This window comes from Rattus rattus, chromosome 3 (genome assembly GCF_011064425.1).
Source record: "Rattus rattus isolate New Zealand chromosome 3, Rrattus_CSIRO_v1, whole genome shotgun sequence".
Classification (NCBI taxonomy): domain Eukaryota; kingdom Metazoa; phylum Chordata; class Mammalia; order Rodentia; family Muridae; genus Rattus; species Rattus rattus.
Window position 1 is genome coordinate 20,595,663 of NC_046156.1, and position 23,916 is coordinate 20,619,578.

The 23,916-nt window shown below is 38.5% G+C and overlaps 1 protein-coding gene across 1 annotated transcript in view; it reads right to left on the minus strand.

Moving 5' to 3' along the window:
* Eif4e (eukaryotic translation initiation factor 4E) overlaps positions 1–23,916 on the minus strand; it is a 30,976-nt gene that overhangs the window by 2,168 nt on the left and 4,892 nt on the right. Inside the window, exons 2-6 of the mRNA XM_032897254.1 lie at positions 8,495–8,601; positions 7,105–7,200; positions 4,538–4,601; positions 3,841–3,954; positions 1,070–1,209 (exon numbers count right to left, since the gene is read on the minus strand). Coding sequence (XP_032753145.1) covers positions 1,070–1,209; positions 3,841–3,954; positions 4,538–4,601; positions 7,105–7,200; positions 8,495–8,601 — 521 coding nt within the window. The remainder of the gene's footprint in view (positions 1–1,069; positions 1,210–3,840; positions 3,955–4,537; positions 4,602–7,104; positions 7,201–8,494; positions 8,602–23,916) is intronic.

Below are 23,916 nucleotides of genomic sequence, written 5' to 3' on the forward strand. Positions count from 1 at the left end.
TGCTTCAAGTGGGTGGAGGGATGTCGAGGTGTTAACAGTCTAATCTTCAGGGAATGAAACACATCTAAAGGTTGAGAAGAAACAACAAAAGCTATAAAAATGAAAGCTGTGTGGCTAGATTGTAAGTAGGTATAAAATAAGACCGACAAAAACCTGAGAAAAGAGCAAAGAACTTAATTTTTAATCTTAGGAAGAAATAATACAGAACATTCAAAAAACAAACAGTAAAACTAAAACAAAAGTGCCATTTCCACAGTTTTACCCCTGTCAGAATCATACTTCTTCCAAAGTTTTTTTTTTAAAGGCAATTAGTATGAAATGACATTGTAACAGTTTTTTAAAAATACTCTTTATTAAAAAAAAATGTGTGTGTGTGTGTGTGTGTGTGTGTGTGTGTGTGTGTGTGTGTGTGTGTGTGTGTGTACACACACACACACAGCAACAAGAATTAAACTGTGTCAACTGGAAGCATTGAAAAACTTTTTCCTTGGAAAACTGAAGTTAAAATGTGTACAGATCATCAACAACTTAGAAGAAAGCACAAGCCTCTTCTAAGTAGTTATAAAACTTCAAAACATCTAATATTGACACAAAAAGTTCTGTAACAATTTCTGTTTTTTGAAGAAATACAACACTGCTACAGGTCAATGTTAATACTAAAAGATGAAAAATGACAAGTCAACAATGACTCCATTGCAAATTCCACTTAGAATCAAACTTCATTTTGCTTTTTACTAATTTTCATGTAATCAAAGAGAATTCTAGCAAAACTGATGTGTATGAATTATAAAAAATAAAATTTACAACAGAGAAACTTATAAACACATGGGCTCTAAGTATGGGCAGAAGCTGTCCTAGACAGTGCATGCACCACCAGTGCAAAGCCATGTTACAGCAATAGAAAAGACAAACACATTCAACGTTAACAGGATCCAAACTTGTGTCCAGGAAAACATTTACAAAGAAAATAACAAGTTTATAAATCCAACTGTCTAAAGCTATGTACGTAAAGGACGTCTACATTTAGTTAATAAATAGTCAAGGAAGCAAGGAGGGGAGCACAACGCACCCTATGTGTGTGACTGCATCTCTGTTTTCACATTCAGTCGTCCATATTGCTATCTTATCACCTTTAGCTCTAACATTGACAACAGCTCCACACACGTCATCACTGTAGTCATCAAAAGATTCTCCAATAAGGCACAGCAGCTAAAAATAAAACAAAAATAGCAAATTACGTTGACCATATAGATCATCAACAACTAAGAAGAAAGCACAGGACTCTTAGGGATAGTTATAAAACTAAACTAATTCTGATCAACGACTGACATCTGACATTGGTCAGGAAGAGGCAGCATTGGCAAGTCTGAAGCCATCCTGATCTAGACACTAGAAAGCAAGTGAGTAAGATCTGACTGCGTTTTGTTGTGAAGACAGGACACACAATGTTGTGGCAAACCAATGGAGGTAAGAGAGCAGTGGGTTCTGGGAATTAAACTCAGGTAGTCAGACTTGGAAACAAGCACCCGTACCTAAAGAATCACAGAGCAGTTTACAAACTGACTTTTAAAAAATAAATAAAAAACAACAAAGCCCAATGTGTTTCTTGTTGTGTATATTGGTATTCTGCCTGCATGTGTGTCTGTGTGAGGGTGTCAGGTTACCTGGAACTCAAATTACAGACAGTTGTGAGCTGCCATGTGGGTACTGAGAACTGACCATCAATCATCTCGTTTGGTTAAAAGCAGTCAGTGCTCTTAACTGTTGAGCCATCCAGCTCCAAGAACTTTTAAAATGTCTATATTTTACTTGTATATTATTTTTCCCTTGGCTTAAAAAATAAAATAAAATTCAATTGTTTTAACTCTTTCTGCAAATTGGGCACACATAAAAGTGATCTCAGCAGCTTAGGTTGTTGACAAATAATTATCACAATGACAAACATATTTATGCGTCCATAACTGCCATCTTCTAACAGTTTCGAGGTAGAGTTCAATGGCATTAAATACACTCAGCTCCACAATCCATCACAGTTTTCCTCAGCCTACAAAACTGAAATGGCCCTTTTCCTTTGGCAGCAGCACCCAAAATGGAGATCACACCCCCTGTGGGGGTTGAATGATCTTTCTAAAGGGGCTGCCTAGGACCACTGGAAAACACAGGTATTTATATTACAATTCAGAACAGTAGCAAAATTTGTTATGAAGTAGCAACAAAAACAACTTTATGGTTAAGGGTCACCACAACACAAGCAACTATTTAAAGGTTTGCAGCATTACAAAGGCTGAGGGACACCTATGGCCTTCCAAAATGGTTATTCATACTCTCCTCCAAAACATGATTAAATCTTTGCTTTAAATCTTTGCTTTAAAATGTTACTGATCGGGCTGGAGAGATGGCTCAGAAGTTAAGAGCACTGGCTGCTCTTCCAGAGGAGTTCAATTCCCAGCATCCACATGGTGGCTCAAAGCCATGTGTAATGGGATCAAATGCCCTCTTCTGTTATGTCTGAAGATTGCTACAGTGTACTTGTCAATAAAATTTAAAAAAGAAATCTTTAAAAAGAAAAAAAAAGCTACTGATCCATATAAGTACTTATTCACTTAATAAGTGCTAACTGTAAATCAGGTATCGAGTAGAGTGGTTAAAAAAAAAAGGGGGGGGGCATTTAATTTGGAACTTCAGTCCCAAAATTATGATCTAGAACCTGACCACAGAATATGCCTATGATTTCATAGTGTAGCTCATAAAACCAAAGTGCTAAAGTGTATCATAACACATTTAGTTTTAAATAATATTAACCAATAATTTTATTACTTGCTCCACTAATTTCAATTTTTAATAATTTTTCATTACAGCAGTGCTATAAATGGGTTGTAAAAACTTTACATTGATCACAAAGTATAAAATCCTATTATTTTTGATTAGTGAATGAAATAAGAGGGGAGACCTGATGGTAGAGGTAAAGTTAATGTCATCCACTTTTTTTTTTTTTTTTTGGTTTTGAGACAGGGTTTCTTTGTCTATCCCTGGCTGACTTGGTACTCTCTATAGACCAGGCTGGCCTCAAACTCATAGAGATTCACCTGCTGCTGTCCCATTTTTTATCTGACTCGTAGAATGATAGAAATCATTTACTGGATCATTCATCATATGTATATGATATGTACAGGATGGATAAAAATTATTTGCCAAATAGCACATGCCTATAATCCCAGCAATCAAAAGGTTTGAGGCAGCAGGATCCTGAGCTGCAACACCAGCTTAGCTCAGGCTGGTGACTGTTATTCAACAGGAAAGGTCACACCTATACACACTAAGAACCTCCCTTCCTATTTAAATGTATTTCCACTCTGTACTTCCGGTTAGTATAAAGGTGTGGGTTTCATCATGGCATTTACAGACTCTTGCTCTCCTAACCTATTCTCAGGCTCCCTGCCATATCCGATTCACCATCTCCTCGGTGCTTCTCTTTGTCTTATCCCATCTGGTCCATCTTCTACTTCCTAGTACATGTCTTCTCTGTCCTATATATAGATTATGTAAGCAAACATACATATGTATTTAAAACCTACACTCCACATATGAGAGAAGACATACCATATTACTCTTCCCAAGTCTGGCTTGTTTTCCTTAACATACCTTCCAATTATGTCAAAAAACCAAAATGCTTCAGGAATTTACATACCATCCTTGCACAAGGACCACACTAATTTCTATTTTGTTCTGGTTTTAGTGTATGTGATCCCACATGAGCCCAAGGCCTTCTTTAGAACAGGTGCTTTTAGTAAGAGAAAGGAGACTACATCCTACAGCTGTTTTTTCATTTTAAGGCCTTACTGTCTCTAGCCAAAAGCGATCGAGGTCACTTCGTCTCTGCTGCTTGTTCAATGTAATTAGCCATCGTCCTCCCCGTTTGTTTTTCTCATCTTCCCACATAGGCTCAATACCATCCTGCAGGATAAGAACACAGCATTAGACAATAGTGTTACTTAGTTTGAGACACAACATTAGAATCAGCAAGCAACATTGACAACCTTTCTTTCATTCCCTGTACCCTGCCATTGGCACAGCTTTTAAACATACACAAGGACTACATGCCAGAGGCACGTAACTACAGTGTCCCACCGCCTCACTGAACTCTCAAGGTCAGCGACATCAACTGCATGGCTTCATGTCACCTAAAGGTTCTGAAAGTTCCCCAGCAGAAACCTTTTAGAAGCTCCATTAGAAACTATGTAATATGAGCTAATTAATGTCCTATCCTAGGCACCTGACAAAGGTCTGTTTATAAATATCTCATGGGTTTAAAATTAGCTGACGAAGTCAGTCTATTCAAGTATATCCAGGAAGGGCTGCACGGAATTAGCAAGGCTCAAAGTCAATCCCAGGATGTTCCCATGAGTAACTAAGTCATACCACAGAGCACTGTATTCAAGCCTGGTAAAGTCAACTGCCTGAATTTGTGGCCAGTTTTTACAAATACCTGAATGGTCTGGTCCTGTAATAAATATAAACAATCATCGATTAGGCATACCTTAAAAAGTGAGTAGTCACAGCCAGGCATTAAATTACTAGACAACTGGATATGGTTGTATAGACTAGGTAAAAGAAAATAATAATTAAAAACATAATATGTAATGCAGGGTTTGGGTGCTTACACAGACATACACACACATTTGGAAAATACAAAAAAAACAAAAGTATGTAGATTTGTTTTTCTTTTTTCATTCTACGTAGTTAATTTCTGAAATGAACAAAACGGGTCTAAATAATGATTACATTCAAAGAATTTATAATGTAAACTAATACAAACAACTATCCCAAATGACTAGTCTAGCAAAAATATCATTTGTTAATGCAATGCGTCCATGTGTGCTTAAGAAAATTAAAACAAACCATCAGTACTGCGTGGCCCAATCAACATCATCACCTCTGCAAGTGTCCAAGTGTGAACACAGCAGTGGTTCTCCAACTCGAAATGGTTCCTATCAGTCAGCACCGGAGTGTGGGGAGCTCAGGCACATGCCAGCATCACAGGCTACACCAACAGGTGGATCTGTGTGTGTTCCTGTGCTAATTCCCAAATACTTAAACCATGGAATGGTTTTTGAGATATTTCGCATCCACTTCTTAAAGGCAGAAGAAGGCTGTATCACTTATCTCTTGCAGTAAAACTGAATTACACATTGATGACTATTTGCCCACCTCCAGAGAGCAGAGTTTATCTTAGTTACAAACCTTGAACGGCATTACATGAGGCCAGTTTTCCTGTGCTTACTTTGTCTAGAATATTTCAGACAATTTTGAGAAGAATTCTACATCTTTCTTACCACATTACACAGTATAATCCACCTTGAATAAGATAGCATATGGTATCTAATGACCTTAAGAATCTTAGGATTACATGGACTAAAGCAAAAGGACTAAAGAATTGTTTCTATAAAATCTTCTAGAAAGGAGTGAGAAAGCAGGAAGTGGCCTAATCTGTCCAGAAAGGTAAATGGTCCTTCCCAATCTCTCAGTCCCAGTTCCCAGGGCTTTTGCTCACACTAACCAGAGGGTAGGGCTGTGCCCCATCAGAGTCCTGGAGCCAAGCTTGGATAAACAGGTAGAGGCCAAGCAGTGCAGACTAAGTGCACATTGTGAGTGGACATGGGGTTTAAACCCTTTCTTTTTCCTTTGCAAGAGACTGGAGAACTAATTTGTGTGTAAAAAACACTTCAGAGTTATTAAAAAGTCTTATAGTAAACACATTGAGAGTACAAAACCACTTGATCCTTTCAAGAAGTCCAATTTAGACAGCTACCTCTATTCATTCTAGAAAAGCTGAAATATGTTTCATGAAAAACAAAACAATGTTAGAAAAAAGTGAATTCAGCAGTTTTATTCTTTCTATATGTTGCCTTTTTCAATGATGCAATGAATACCAAATATGTTATAATAAGCAAATATCTGTACAGGCATTGGAAACACTGGATACTGATTGTGTCCTTAAAAAATATACAGCTATGAATTTAACCACTACAATCTAGTCTATGTGAGAAAAATATAGACTCAGAATTATATGAAAATGCTAAGCCCTAAATTCAGCATGTATGAGCCTAATATGAACACAGAATAGTAACTTCAAGGTAACTCAAAACTCCCCTTCAACTTTTGCCTCTCATATTCTCAAACAGTATTTCCCTGTATGTTCTCTAAAAAATTCAAGACAAATCAACTTTGGATGAGCTAGGATGCCTCTCAATGGTACAGCACTTGCCTATCATGTTCAAGGTCCTGAATTTGATCCTTGGAAAAAACAAAACAAAACAAAAACTACTGTTTTACGATAAACAATTTCAAAACATCTTAGGCATGGGCAGTGTTTACCTGCTATGCCTTAGTAGGTAAAAGCGGCGGGAGATCCCAAGTTCTAGAATGCCAGGATATTACCAACAATTCAGTTAACATCCTGTCTCAAACAAACACACACTTCTCGGAACAAACTTTTGTTTATATTCTGTCTTGAAAAATTTATGATCCAAGTTAACTTCTTCCTAAACTAAAAACCTAAAAAACATTGATTACTCTTTGATAAATTACAATAAAATTAATGAACTAAGATCACAGATACTATCATTGCCTTGATATTCCTCTGAGTTTTAATCTCTGAAAGTCGATTTTAGTTAACTTCAATTTTTGATACCCTGAGCAGGGAAATTCCAAATATTATACTAAAAACTGTTTGCAGAAATGGGACTGTTTAATGAGTCTCTCTAGTACTCAGTATGACACAAATATATTTATTTAGGCAACTGCACAAGAGAAAGAAAACCAAAAAAAGCTATCAAATTCTAGGATAATAAAAGAGGAATTTCATGGGAAGATGAAGAATACAGAGTAATCGTACCTACGTACCTAAAGGTTTACTATAATGAATGTGTTTGCTGTTTGTAAGGGTGGTGGGCTTTTTTATATACTCATCAATGCACGATGTGAAGCATAATTACCAACTCAAACATTTGTGAGGAGATACTCATCTTTCAGTTTGTGAATGATGTAAGATAAAAAAAAAAAAAGTATACAACTTAAAAGTCTAAGTATCTTAAAATTACTTACGCCCAAAAGTCTTCAACAGTATCAAACTTAGAGATCAATCGAAGGTTTGCTTGCCAAGTTTTGCTTTTATCATTTTTAAAAAACCAGAGTGCCCACCTGAAAATAAAAGCCAGCATATAAACAGTTGTTCACCCACATTCATGGCTGAATTATTTACCAGTCAGAAAGTACAAGTGCCCATTAGTAGGAAAATGGTGTAAAAAGTGGAACTGACATACAATGGGAAATTAATCAAATTAATCTAACATGGTATAACAAGGACAAAGTCTAAGAACATGAGGCTATATCACACACGCGCACGCACACACACACACACACACACACACACACACACACACACACACACACACACACACACACACGGGTTCTACTTACTTAAGGCACTAAGGTAGTCAGACTTGGAGAGGTGCAGTGGTGCTGAGGATTAGCCAGGGTAGTGCTGGCCACTTATTTAATAAACTAATTTTAGCTTAAAAGAGGAAAATGGAACCAAATAAACAGCACAGGACAGGCAAAAGCACTTGCAGTGGGAGCCTGGTTAACTCTGAGTTGGGACTACTAGAACCCGTGCAAAAGCCAGCTTTGGTTTGTCCTGTGACCTCAAGTTTGTGCTATGGCACATGAAACCTTCACATTGTTTATACGCATAGACACAAAAATAAATAACTCATTCACTCTCTCTTTTTTTTTTTTTTTTTTTCCGGAGCTGAGGACCGAGCCCAGGGCCTTGTACTTGCTAGGCAAGCGCTTAAATAACTCTCTTTACAGACCAGGCTGGCCTTTAACTCAAAGACCACTGCCTCCCTCAGTGCTAGGATTAAAGGCACGTGCTGCCACACCAGGCTCTAAAATGCCTATTTTTTAAAGACAAAAATAGATTTTGTTATACGACAATGTAAATGTAATTAAAAGTAAGAGGAGCTGGACAGGTGACTCAGAGAGAGCGAGCTCTGGCTACTCTTGCAGACAACCCATATACAATTCCCAACACCTACATGGTGGTACAGAAAATTATCTCTAACTAGTTCCAGAGGCTCTAACGCTCTCTTCTGGCCTCCACAGCCACTGTACACATACGGGTACACAATCATAGATGCAGGCCAAACACCACCCATACACATAAAAACAAATCTAAAAAATAACTAACACAAAAAAGTATTTGTAGACATATATTTGAAACCTTGAATGAGCCATGTTCCTGATCCCCACAGCCCTCCACTCTGTCCTGTGCCTTCAGTGGTGTTCCTTCTGCTTTAATAATAATCCTCTACAGGCTGACAACTGAGCATATCTGAAACCAGTCATACCTAACTTTTCTTTCTCTGTAAACCTATCTTGTTCACCACATCCTTATTACCTAAGTCAGAAAACTACTCAGCAGAAAGTTTACCTGTTCTGTAGAGGGTGTTTAATATAGTGCTCTGGGTTAGCAACCTCCTGATTAGACTCTGTTTTTTCCTCTTCCGCAGGTGGGGGATTAGTGGTAGGGGTGGTTTCCTAATGGAAAATAATATAAAGTAGGATTTTAAGTTTTTAAATATAACCACGACAACAATGCCATAAACAAATTTAATCCAACAAATGAGAACAGTTGATTTCACATGACACACTACAGAGCAACCTCTAGCAGAATCAGGCTACTCTACCTCTTCATAACAAAAAGGTTTCTCAAATTTAAAAGTGATGTTATAAAATGTACATTACCCTCCTATTTGCACATTTTTTAAATCATCAAAGAATATGCACAGTTCAACGATCCAACATTTATATAAGAGCTGATGGCGTAAGTCAAGAGTAAAGCGTATGTCCAGCACGCACAAAGCTGCATGCACAGAGCTGCATGTTCTACTCCCAGGTTCACCAACACTAAAGACACGCTCTGTGTTACTGAGGTAGAACTGGAAGAGGTTTAAAGCTGTACTCTGACAAGTTTAACAACTACATGGAAACGGTAAAAAATAAAAAAGTCATTTTTTAAGTGATCAAGCCAGCAATACAGAGGTCCTTGGTAACTTCATGTAAGACTCCTTGCTTGAAAGAACAGCTGTTTGAATTCTCAGCAGGCAATAATGAAAGAAGGTAGACACTGACCTGAACTTCAGTCTTCTTTTCGGTAAAGCCTAATAGTCACCTAAAAACTATGAAAGGGAGCCTGGGAATACTTGAAAGTATTTACCACCTTTCCCCTTGCTCTTTCCTCAGCCTGCTATAAACTCATCTTAATAACCAAAGAAAGGCATTAGAAGCTAAAGCAAATGCTAGAACAGAGTGTGCGAACACCACCCCACACACACGTCAACTCTATTTGGTTATCAGGTTTAAAACAATTTTTAAAGATTTATTCTTATATGTATGAGTGCTTTGCCTGCACATTTATCTGTGTATCCCAGAGTGCAATGCTTACTAAAGGTCAGAACAGGCTCCTCTAGAAGAACAGTAACTAGGGCTCTTAAATGCTCAGCCATCTCTCTGCTTCCATTTCTAATATGTTTATATAATTTAGACTCTTCAGGTCTAGACATCAACCTAAAGCTTTGCCTTGTATGTCTTAAATAGAACTCGAATAAGTCTCCCAGCCCAACTATCAGCTTTAAACTGACCCATGACAAGTGATGGGTGTGCTACAAGACTTCAAACTAAAAGTAACCACTCAATTTAAAGCATACTTAAAATTAAAAAAAAAAAAGCAGCCTGTAAAATGTTCAAAGCTTTATTCTCTGCATCCATAAAAATTATTCATGGGCCAGGTACTACAAACCCAAACCTGATGTTCAAAGTTCTATCCCTGAAACTCACAGAAAAGTCAGACATGGTGCAAGCATCTTTGACTCCAGTATTTCTAGGATGAGATAGAAGAACCACTCAAAAGCTCACGAGCCAGTTAGCTTTGAGCCTGGGTTAAACAGGTATGGGTACACACCATCACATGCACAAACACAATAGACACACACACTAACAAAGACAGACACCATTTTAAAAATAAGTAAAGAGGCTGGTCAGATAACTTGGTGGGTAAATGTGTTCACTGCCAAGTCTATAAACCTGACTTCAATCCCTGGGTATCCACATGGTAGAAGGATCCTACGAGTTCTCTTGACATTCATGCCACCCCCATACCCATAAACAAACATAAAAATACAGAGAAATAATTTGGCATCAACTATGTTTGATTTTGCTCACAAGTAGATTACCAATGGCCATGGTGCTTAACCATAAATTATGAACTTAGTAATTGAATAAATGTAAACATTTATATAGACTAACTAAGGCCCTAAAATTTACATGTAGTCAACTACTTAATAAAGTCATTCTTAACATGTTCTCATTACCAATTTAGGTCTTCAAACAGAGCATAATCACCAAAGAGCATGTTCTCCCTGATTAGCTTCAAATCACAGTGCTGTGCAGACAGTGGGGCTCCATGGTTCGTTCTGAAGAGAGGAAATAGGGGGGTAGACTTGCTAACAATGCACTAGACAGAATGCACTAGGCAGAAAAGTGAGCCACAGGAAGCCATGTATAGACAGATCCTTGGTCCTATGGTGACTCGGGTTCATAGTGACTCTGGGCAGTTTACAGAGGACACAGTCTCAAAGGCCACAGTGTTAGGGAAACTCAAGTCCATATAGTCAGAGTCCCTTTCAGCTTTCAGATTAAACCACAACTACGTTGTATCTTAGGAATAAAAGTCATGGCATTATGAGTCTAAAGAAATACTAAAAAACAAATCTTGATAGTGTTGAGACATCTATAGTCTAACAGCCTCCAAAAATAAAACTGCACTTTTCAGAAAGGATATAATCTTGAGTCTCTGTATTAAGCTCATGATCTACCAATTAATCAAATATTACATGGTCAAGAATTTAAGTGACTAAAACAAAAGATTTTTAAGTCTAAAGACAACTCAGACTACAGTTACCAGGCAAAGACTTAACCACAATTAGCACTGAGATACAAATTATCCAACTAATGCTTTTAGATTTATGTGTACAATTGTTTTGCCTGCACATATGTATGTGTACCATATGTATGTGAACTGCATGTTTGCAACAGCCACATCAGATCCACTAGAACTACAATTACATTTGGCAGAGTGGGTGCTGGGAACCAAACCAAGGTTGTCTGGCAGAGCTGCCAGTGTTCCTTACCACAAAAATCATCTTTCCAGCCATTTATTTATTTATTTATTTATTTATTTATTTATTTATTTATTTATTTAGAGGCAGGGTAGCCCTGGCTGGACTGGAAGATGTGTCTGTCTACTTCTGCATCCTGCATGCTGGGATTAAAATTACATACCACAACATGCAGCTAAACACAAACTTATTTTTAAGTTTGCTTCCTACAGAGTACTGATGATTGAACTGTTACATTTATATAATGTTTAAAAATAAACTTATTTAAAGGGGCATGGTGGCTCACAACTGTAACTGAAAGACTTGGGAGGCTAAAACGAGACTCAAGGTTCCAAGCCAGTCTATGCTGCTCAGCCATTCTGAGATCAGTCTGTGCCACTCTGTGAAGCCCTGTCTCAAAAACAAATGTATCCAAGGCTGGAGAGATGATTCAGGGGTAAAGAATATTGCATTAGCTGTTCTTCCAGAAGGTCCAGGTTCAAATTCTAGCACCCACATGGCAGCTTACAACCATGTACAACTCAAGTTCCAGGGATCCAACCCTCACACAGACATTCATGGAGGCAAAATACCAATGCATATAAAATTTAAATAGTAAATCATAAAAAAAAAGGTGGTTTTGTAAAAAAAAAAAAAAAAAAAGTAAAGGTAAAGTGAATCATTTGGAAAAAAGGACTACCTTAATAGATGGATATTCTCAAAATAATATAACACATCTTTTCAGCCAAAATCCACAGCCTCCCTTGAAAGGTCACAATATATAAGTGCATTTCACAAGGGCAGACCTTAAGAAAGAATAAAACCATAGGACGGTGCTGTGTGATCTACAAGATCATAGTCCCTGAAAGTGGAGGTGATTTAGAATTTGGGTGATATATTGCAGTGACCATGAAGGCCTCAGATGTCAAGCTAAAAGTACACCTCAGTTATTGAGTAAGCAGTGAAAGCCACTAACTAGCAGGTCAAAGAGATTAAATATCATTGGCAAGTAAGGGAAGAGAAAGATATGGTCAGTTCAAATGCAAAGGGTATCCTGGTTTTAGATCATCATATGGGTCAAATACAATGTTCAATATTGTACTTTTAGGGATCCCAGGCTTTGTAAGCTGCTCTACCAACAGTGGAAAGTTGTAAAAGAAAGGACAAATCCGTGAAACCAAACAACTAGGTACAAAAACTCAAGCCTTTTCAATAATTCTATAAAAGCTATCACATGTCAGCAATACTATCAATGTGTCACAGTCCTAATGTTATTTGGCTAAGTGTTTCCCGCAGCTGTTTTCTCTAATGTGATGAAATTTTAAGATCTCCATCATATCAATTTTTTGTCAGTTCACAAAATCCTGATGTGCTTAAAACCTGGTGTAAGGTTTTAAATATTCAAACTGTCACCAACTTGCAATGCGAACAGGCATTTATACTGTCTCTTCTAGAAGTGAGAATTAGCCCTCCAAGCCCATTATTTCTGTTTACTATTTCCATCCCACAAAGAACTGACTTCTCTTTCAATCTTCATTTGAAGTTAGTTCAGCACATGGCTTTCCTGGCACTAATATAGACTCAAAACAGTAACCCCAAGTGTGACCTGTACACGTTACTTACTGCTGGTTTACATACCTGTGATCATCTATAGGGATCTTAAGTTACTGAAATGTAAAATAAACATTGGAAATGTTTACTGCATTTGACAGTAATTATATATCTACGGAAATCACATTTTTCATAGTACTTGTCATTTTGTAAAAGCAGTACCTTTTTTTGGAGCCAAGGTCTCTTGTAGTCTAAGCTGGCCTCAAAAAGATTAGGTAGTCGAAGTCAGATGAGCCTCAACCATCCCAGTGCCATGCTGACAGATATGCCTGACTAAAAACCTGACTTCTATCAACAACGCCAGTTTTCCAATACCATGTGGGACATACTGGCTCAACTCCTATCTACAGCCACATTCTCCACACTAGAACCCCAGCTTTGCCATTCATTTTGTCTAACTCTGAGAACATAACATTTTCTGAGCCTCCTCTTCCTCCTCGTCAGATGGGTAGGTACTGCGGCACCTATCACTGCTGGACCTAGATGAACCGACAGACACAAAGCCTTTTCCACTGTCAGTCCACGACGAATGTACACGTTACCAGGGACAAACCTATAGGCATTTTTATTACAGACCTTGCATGTCCTTGTTGATCTGGAATGGTTCCAGAATTATAAACTTTAATCCTTTAAAAAATATATGCGTGCGCACGCTTGTGCGTGGGTTATGTGCACAGGTTATGTGCACATGAATGCGGTGCCCACCAAAGGCAGAGATACTGATTCCTCCTGGAGCTGGTGAAACACACAAATAGTGGATGCTGGGACTGAACTCAGGTACTCTTACCTTTCTACCCCTTCCTTTACATCTTTTAAATAAAAAACAAACAAAAAACCTAAAACTATTTGTATGGTTTCATGGTGTGATGGTTTGTATATGCTTGGTCCCGGGAGTGGCACTATTAGGAGGTGTGGACTTGTTGGAGTAGGTGTGTCACTATGGATGTGGGTGGCCTTTAAGACCCTCGCCCTAGCTGCCTGGAAGTGAGCCTCCTCACAGTAGCCTTCAGATGAAGATGTAGAACTATGAGCTCCTGCTGGGATGCTGCCATGCTCCCCGCCTTGATGATAATGGACTGAACCTCTGAACCTGTAAGCCAGCCCCAATTACATGTTGTCTGTTATAAGAGTTCCCTTTGATATGGTGTCTGCTTACAGCAGTAAAACCCTAACTGAGACACATGGCTTTCTAGTCTGCAAATATCTGAGGTATTGCTGTATGTCTTGAGATTGTACTGAGTATGTTATGATTTTGAAAAGAGGAAAGAACTATCATACATCCTGCTCTCCTCTCCTCTCTTCATCATGTCTACTAAATACTTCTGGGTAGCCAGCCAGTAAAAGGAAATCACTTTATCCCTCCCAGAACAGAAACCCAACACTGATGACCTCATAGTCTATATTTTTTTTGCCTTGATAAATTAATGGCTAGAATGTAATATGGAGCTGAACTATTAATTAATGAGGAATATAATGAATACCGAAGTCAAACACCAAATTAAAGATCAAAATAGACAGAAAAAGAAACTGTAGGGCTACAGAGATGGCTCAGTGGTTAAGAACACTGACTGTTCTTCCAGAGGTCCTGAGTTCAATTCCCAGCAACCACATGGTGGCTCACAACTATCTGTAATAGGTTCTGATGCCCTCTTCTGGTGTGTCTGAAGATGTTGACAGTGTACACACATATATAAAATATATTTAAAAAAAGAAAAAGAAAAAGGAACTAGTCTGATGTATCTACTCACCTCTCATCCTGTGGCTGTGAGCAATGCTACAACATCAACTTTGTTTCCCAGGCCCTGCCCTCACTACTACAGCTTTCCTGGTAACATCACAGCAATCCCAGATCTACCAATCTCTGATGGACTAGGAGGAAATATTACAAAGTGTGTATAGGGGTGGGGAGAGGGGTCCTGGGCCCAAACCCAGTTGTAGTCCCTATTTGACAATTCCTTTAATAATTAGTAGTGTGAAACTTTTTTGAATAGGGATTTAAGTGACTAAAACTCCCTATAAGCATCAATTTCCTTAATTGCAAAGTAAAGAGGTGTTTTAGTAATAATCCAACAGTCTGGCATGCAAGTGATGGACAGGTGACAACTTGTCATTAGCAGCTTCAGGTGCTATGAATTTGGAAGCGCCAGCAGATGAGTACATGAAGCATACCCAACAAGAAGAGCTCCAAGCTCATCCTTTCAATGTTACCATAAGGAAAAACAAATTTAGACTGCACAAGCTGAACCATTCACATTCACATCACAGTAATCCATCACAAGAGTAGAGACCTAACCTGCCTGGAGCATGCGCTCTAAGTTACAGTCCTTGACTCAATAGCTGTGTCTACCCTCAACTCTTCCCAGCTCAATCAGGTGCACACCAATTGCATACACATGAAGAAAAACTTGAAACTGGTGACTTGTTTGGAAATAACTACCACATGATCATCACACTCAAATGACTGACACCAATGCTTCCCTTCCCAAAGAAACTGGAATAAAAGCAAGTTCAATGCCACGGTAGTAACTAGTGGACAAAGCATGACTGCTAGCCTAGCTCTAGCCCCCTGCATTTCCTCTTCCTTCAAGCACCATGTTAGAATGGAAACACTATTACAATAGACAGAGTGCACACCTAAGTTACAAACCCAACATCCCGACAGGAGAATGAGGACAGGTGAACACCAGAGAAAGCACACTTTATGATTTTAAAAATGAGAACCTCAGCCTCATATCTCATGAATACTATCTGTTTCCACTTTTTTTTGTTTTCTTGTTTGAGATAGGTCTCATTTTGGCCATGTACCTGCCTCAGCCTCTGAAATTACAAGTATGAGCTCTTACCTAAAGGTTACTAAGTAGTTACTATCAGGCAATGTGCTATCTCCACGTGTATTACCCTTTATATTCAACCTTCACAGTGCTGAAGAGGTAGTCAGCAATTAAGAGCATTCATTACCCAAAGGACTGAAATTTGGTACCCAGCATGTGGGGTGGTTTACAACCACCTGTAATTTCAGCTTCAGGGGATCCAAAGCCCTCTTCTTGCCTCTGTAGTCAGCTGCACTCATGTACATGTACACGTACACGTACACACACACACACACTCACTCTCTCTCTCAAATTTATTTATTAAATTATTAAGAACTATACTAAAAAAACAAAAACAAAAACAAAAAGAACTATAGTACAAAGTGACCAAAATACACTAGTATAAAAAGAACACGAGAAGGCAGAAGGACAAATGGTAACTGGATCAAGGCAGATCAGGCTGGCAGCACCTGTAGGACTGCAGTAGGAGGGGTAAATTAAAGGAAACTTAATTAAAGGCGCTATGCTATATTCCTCAATTTCCTCTCCTACCTCAAGCTACTGGAACTGCTATCCCGAGTTCAAAAATAAAATAACAATCCTAGAGGAAACAGGCAGAGAAGTGTATGCAGCCTTGCTCGCTCGCTCGCTCTCTCTCTCTCTCTCTCTCTCTCTCTCTCTCTCTCTCTCTCTCTCACAGTACCCCCCCCAACATCCCTAAAGAGATAATATTTTACATGCACATAAAACAATTACAGGAAGTATAAGAAAACAATTACAGGAAGTATAAGAAAAAGACCATCCAGTCAGGTGGTAATGGTGCTCACCTTTAACCCCAGACAGAGGCAGGCAGATTTCTCTGTTCAAGGCCAGCCTGGTCTACAGAGCAAGTCCTAGGACAGCCAGGACTACACAAAACAAAAACAAAAAATATTCAAAAGGCAAAAAGAAAACAAAAATACACCTTCAAACTAAAATTAATATCTAAAAGACTAGAAATAGATGAAACTTTCCCAATAAAATTAGCCAAAGAAATACAAATGAAGAAAAAAATGAATGAATGAATACTAATAGACTTGTCAGAAGTGATGGATTTGAGCTGCCATGATCCCAGTCTTCCCCAGGTTGGCTTGGAAGTAACCTAAATGTAACTTTCTTCATTCGTCCTCAGTCTCTCAGCTCATCAGACACCATGCTACCCAGGTTCAAGCAAAGTCCTGTGTCTGAAGTACACCAGAGGTGAATGTCAGTCTGCTCTGCCCCAAGTCTGTATCAAAACTAAAAATAAGTAAATAAAAATAATAGAAGACTGGTGGTCTCAAGAGTTATGAGCACAGCACTCCAGTGACACTGTACCAACACAAAGGGGGTTTTGGTTTTGCATGGATCATCAAACCCCTCAAAAGAATTGCCAAAAGAAACCACCACACAGGAGACTAACTTTTTTTAACAAAGTTATCCCAGGGAACTTTCTGGAGTCACTACAGTCTGTGGTTGTAATGCTGGCTACCACCCTTATAAGACCAACAGTGGAGAACAGTTAAATAGTTAAGAATTATAAGGGAAAAAGAATTATTTGATAACCATAAATAAATGAAATTATAAAAAGCTCAATAAGCACCAGCACAGGGGAATAAAACATGGAAGGGGAAAACAAGTCATTACCATGACTGAATGAAGACTTATGAACGGCTACAACAGAAGCTGACCGCAGAATGGCTTCCACTTTCTCAAGAAATACCAAATGATAGGTATAATACTGCTTAACTACCAAGTCTCAAACGCCATTTCTGTACACTTATTCACTTACTCTGACATTTTCACTCCACTGCCCTCTCTTATCTCCCACTCCCAGTGAGTAAGCTGTTCTTCCCAATCTCCCTCCTACTTTTTGTCTGTTTTGTGACGCACTGAGTTTAATTAGAATTGTTTGCATCATCATGGAGGGTGCGGTGGGTTATTTGCTGGAACACAGGGAATCTTGGTGGCTATACCACAGAAGAAAATGACTCCCACCTCCTATTCATGTACCTTTTTTTTAAAAGAAAAAAGAAATGGAGATGCTGAGCTAACAAAGTGAGCCAAGAAACCAAACAGGAAGAAGACAGTGGGGCATAGACTGTGCAACTCATGTAATCAGAAGAAGGTAACCAGGAACACAGTGTGTTAGATGAATGAAAGCAGCGTGTAATTTAGGTCAGAGTGCAATCGATGTGCTATAATGCCAACATGCCCATTGTCACGAAACCTTATGTAATAAATACAAGTCAAACACCAGTTCAACAGCAGAGCACTAGCCTAGCATCTGCAAGGCCCTAGGCTCAGGCAGTAGTGGTCTTAATATAAAAATATAACTGGGGGATGGGGATTTAGCTCAGTGGTAGAGCACTTGCCTAGCAAGCGCAAGGCCCTGGGTTCGGTCCCCAGCTCCGAAAAAATAAAATAAAATAAAATAAAACTGAAACACACCAACTGTTGTGGTTTGCCTGACCCAGATCTTAATTTTGCCCACATCAATGGAGCCTTTTCCTTTCTGCCCAGCTAGACTGTACATTTAGACTAAAACAACCTAGCTTTAATGTAACCTTAAAACAAGGTAAGAGTAGCCCATTCCTACAGACTGACTACCCTACTACTGAAGCCTCTGCTGGCCCATAAAACAGACCAGTCAGATAATAGAAGAGTCCATCCAGAAGCTGAAGCCAAACTACAAGCCCAAAATTATATTCAAATTATTCTTTTAGCACCAGTGGAAGGGGAAGCCCTTGGTCCTGCTAAGACTGAACCCCCAGTGAACTAGATTGTTGGGGGGAGGGCGGCAATGGGGGGGAGGATGGGGAGGGGAACACCCATATAGAAGGGGAGGGGGATGTTGGCCCGGAAACCGGGAAAGGGAATAACAATCAAAATGTAAATAAGAAATACTCAAGTTAATAAAGAAAAAAATTATTCTTTTACTTTCCTTCAGAATTTCTACCCAACAATGGCAGCAGCAGCATCGTTTCCTTATATACCACGTAGGTTTTCAGAGTTTTGGTTTTTACCCCTAGAGCTAAACATTAAGACTGGCCTAGTCTTACAGGCTGGTAATTTCAGAAACAGAAAGATGTCAAGTTTAAGGCCTGCCTAGGCTACAGTTCAAGGCCAGACTGAGGTATCACATATCCTGTTTCAAAATAAAAATCAGGACTTAGTGGTAGATCACTTGTCTACTCAACAAGTACCCTAGACTCAATTCTATTTTATTAGTATTAGTAAAAGCAGAAAGATATATGATATGGAGTTTACTATAAAAAAATTAAGGGACTGGCCAGTGGTAGCATGTACTTTTAAAAAAAAATATTTATTTAGTTACTGTATTGAGTACACTGTAGCTGTCTTCAGACACACCAGAAGAGGACATCAGATCTCATTACAGATGGTTGTAAGTCACCATGTGGTTCCTGGGAATTGAACTCAGGATCTCTGGAAGAGCAGTCAGTGCTCTTAAACACTGAGCCATCTCTCCAGCAGTAGCATATACCTTTAATCTCAGCACATAGGAAGCAGAAGCAGGTGGATCTCCAAGTTGAGGATAGCCTGGACCACAAAGTGAATTGCAGAACAGCTAGGATTACACAGAGAAACCTTATCTTGAAACCCCTTCCCACAAAGGGAAGAGGAATAAAATAATAGGGAGACTGCCTAAGATAGACCTTATTTCAACAAATGAAACAGGAATGGGTTGAGTCATTGGCCAAAGGGATCCCAAAGACTCCCACCCCACCCCAAAATATCACAGGTAGCTGCCAAGGCTCTCCTTGTTTGCTCATCACAACCTGATTGCTCTGTTGCTGAAGACAACACTTGGACATCACTAAACACAAAGTCCAGCTGGTGCCTAACTAAAGCCTCGCCCCTACTGACTAGCATCAGGGTACAGGAAGGTACTCTGCAGGCTATCAAGAGATCAGTACCTTACTCAACCCACATCACAGAAGCTTCTTCTTGCAGTAGATGGGAATTAACAGAGACCCACAACTGGACAATTGTCAGAGTCCTGAATGGGATGTCTTCATTTAAAGCCTTTTTAAGGCTCAGGGATCTATGTGGAAGAGGCAGAAAGACTGTAAGAGCTAGAGGTGAAGACACTCACTCCAACAGTGTCTTCAGCAGGATCAATGCACACATGAACCCACAGTGGCAGCCCGCACTGGGCCTGCACAGATTCAAGCGAGACAGGTACCCCCAGCACAAAGATGGAGAAGCAGACTCCTACCACTAACCAAGAAGCTATCTGCAATTGATATCAATTGGCAACGGGAAAAATCAGTTTTCTCCAACTGAATGCCGTGGATGGATATGTATGTATGTATGTACATATGTATGTATGTATGTATGTATGTATGTATGTATGTATGTATGTATGTATGTACATACGTACGTATTATCCACACTCCAGGGCAGGCCCCATACCCAGGAATAAGTGGCCAATCAGTCTTCTGCTTGTTTTGATTTTCATTTTATTGGGAGTTTTTGAAAAGAAGAAAAATATGTAATGTGGACAGGGAAGTGGGGAGAATCTTCGAGGAGTGAGAAGAGGGGAAAAACACGATCAAAACACTGTATAAAGATTTGTAATTAAAAATAATAAAACTCTGCAGCAAAGGGGGAACAATTATCACTAGTCAAAATAGTAAGTAGACAAAAGTAAGAATATGAGGTTGGAAAGACGGCTCAGGCATTAAGAGCAGTCCCTACTTTTTCAGAAGATCCAGGTTCAATTCCCAGCACCCACACGGTGGCTCACAACCTGTAAGTGCAGCTACAGTGTATCCAATGCCTTTTTCTGGCCTCCTCTGGCCCCCACACACATATACACACACATACACATAAGTAAAAATAAAATACACAAAAAGGCTTTTCTTTAAAAAGTATGAGAATATGACAATGGATTAAAAATAATGGGTACTTGGGTCCCAGGTTTATTACTCTAAACCATATATATACATACGTATCAAGTATTTATGTTTATTTATGTGTAAACATACATACAAAGTCCATTCATTTTTTTATAGCATAAATACACACACACACACACACACACACACACACACACACACCCCACATGACTGTCTAGTGTCTGTGGAGGCCAGGTGTTGCATCCTCTAGAACTTTTGTGAGCTACCATGCTTGGAACCAAATCCAGGTCCTCTGCAAAAACAGCAAGTGCTCTTACGGACTGGCTACCCACCTCTCTAACTCTTCATTTCCATGTTAAGATTACACTTTTAGGAGTGATGAATGATTTTAGCACAACCAACTACAATATAGTTCACTTGATTAGCACCATTCTAAAGTTTCAATTTGTTGTTAAAACATGTACTTTACATAAAACCTCATACATAGGAAAGGTTACTCATCACAGTAACATTTGAAATCATAAATAGACAGAAAGGGCCTAAGTGTTGATCAATACAAAAATAATTTAAAACTATACAATGTAATAAATATGATGTAATAAAACTTTTACAATAACTACTACCCAGAAATGTAATTCAGAAGACAGAGGCAGGTGGAGCTCTGTGTTCAAAACCAATCTGGTCTACAGCATGAGTTCTAGGGCAGCCAGGGTTACGAAGGGAAACCCTATCTTGGAAAAAAAACAAAAACAAAAACAAAAAACAAAAATGTGGGTGGGGTGCTTGTAGAGAGATGTCTTAGTTCTTGCTGCTCTTGTAGAGGCCCAGGGTTCAATCCCAGCACCCACATGGTGACACAGAACCACCCCTAACTCCAATTACAGAGATTCTAATACTTTCCGGCTTCCATAGGCAACCACATGCACATGGCATACATTCACAGACACATGTCCAAGGTATAAATTAAAAAAAAAAAGTAATGATACAAAAGGCAGCACTTAAGTTGTGACAGTCAATATTGTATTTAACTCAATTGTAACATACGTCGGTATAATTGGTTTTCCCCCGTACTCCTAAGCATTTTATAGCAACTTACACATCGAAATAATTGGCATTTTTTTCTGTAACTGTGTACATTTTATATAACACATTTAAAAATACTGAGATAGAGTATATCCACAGCAGTGCAAAGAGAAAAAAAACCTAGAGAATATGACCACAGACTTCATCAGAATGCTAAAGATATTTATTTGAATTTTGGACCATGAGCATGGATTAGTAATTTAAGAAAAAGTATAAAAAGCAAAATGAAAGCTAAATGCCATTGCAGAGTTCGGAAGCCAGAATGATAAAAAATAAACTACAAGTTCAAAAAAAAATTTATACTTGTGTGTATTGTGTGTATGTCTATATGTAGTATATGCATTAAATGCATTATATATACATATATATATATGTATATATAATTTATAACCCTACCACTCAAACTATACGGTAGAGACTTTCAGAGGAATGATTTTTATATTAACATAATTCATGTCTAATGCTGACCTAAACATCAATTTTATCCTTAATATATAAGTTTTGCTGTAAAGTAGGTTAGACATTTTAGTTTTGGCTAAATTTTGGTGTAGTTTTTATTTCCTCTTAATAGCAGATCAATAAAGCTTGAGTTTTCTTTAGTGTCAGTCCTAACTGATTTAGCACCTATATAAACTTGGCAAGATAAAATTTACAACTGTAAATTTCTTACCTACAAACTTATCACACTATAGGAGAAAAATATGTACTTTTCACCTTTTTATTAAGCAGTCAGATATTCTTGCCTTATGTGACACTTGAAATTAACAGACATATTACAGTGGCAAGCTACTGCCCCTAAGAATTCATATAGTAAAACTAGTACATTGACAAGGCATTAAAATCTTCCACTGTAAAAGCACAGAGCATGATAGCCAGTTTCTGCTAAGTGCGTTGAATAACAAGCTTAAATAACGTTACTATGCACTACAGCTTCAACTTTCCCAAACATAACTTCCACCCTAACGAACCTCTTAGTAAAACTGCTTAGTCTGCAGCAAGTAAATTCAGTTTGTGGGTTGTTTTCTCTTTTTAAATTCACTGAAAATGGTTCAACTAGAAAAATATCCTAAGAGGCAAACAAGAAGCCAGGAGAAGGTAAGCGGTCACTTGCTGTCTTTCTTTTTTTTTTTTTTTTTTCTTTTTTTTACAGAGCTGGGGACCGAACCCAGGGCCTTGCGCTTGCTAGGCAAGCGCTCTACCACTGAGCTAAATCCCCAACCCACTTGCTGTCTTTCAAAATCTACCTAAAAGTTCTAGACCAAGCATGACTACCATACAATGAGCTCTCCATATTTGTGGGTTTGTTACTAACAACTTCAACAAACTTCAAACAAGATACTGAAGGTAAAACCCATTCTGAAATGCACATGATTTAGTCTTATTTATCATGGGGTGTATCTTTCTGCGCCATCTGGACTGTATTGGATAATATCCCCAGTATACAGCAGCATATGCAGGTTACATGCAGTTAGTTACAACTGTATGAGGCCTGAGCTATCTCCAAGGTTTTTTTTAAATTCTATGCTTTGATTCAACATGATCCTGTAAAAGTGTTGGCCACACAACTTTCAGTTTACAGGGGCAGCAAAGTCCCTGTAAGTTTGTTAATATCAAGCTCCCTTTCTGAAGTTCGCCAGCACCCCCAGGAGACAGATGGTGCTGTGATACTTAAGGACACACACACCAGTGGCTGCCTTAAAAAGTTAGGTCATTCTGATCCCTTGGTTTCCTCATCTGTGAAACAACACTCCCACTTATCTTATAGAACTACATTAAATATAGTATCTGCTGAGATGTCTGACACACACTAAGTTAACAATTAAGAAAGACCTGCCTATATTAAAAATAGCCACTGCAAAAGTAAACAGTTGTTACTAACAGTAATAAACACCCCCCCCAAGTTACTCGCTTAGAACACTAAATGCACATTCCTGGAAATAGTAGTTGGGCTTGTTGTGATTAGACATAAATTCACTCAGCTTCCCATCAATTTCCATGGAATATGTATTTTTTTAAATTATGAAACAGGTGGGAAAGAGGCACAGACACCCAAACACACAGACAACTATTTGCTTCTGACTATAAGAAAAGAATGATTATTTTTGAGATGAAAAGCAATCTTTTCTTCTCTAGATGTGAGAAGACTCTTTAGAAGTGATTTTTATGGTAAGGATAGGAAAGGAGACACCTGAGGCTGTGATCACAGGCTTCCCATTGCTCATTATTAGCCAATGACTTGTAAGAGTCATGGATTTTCCAGCAGAAAAGAAGTGCCCACAGTACAAGCAGAAG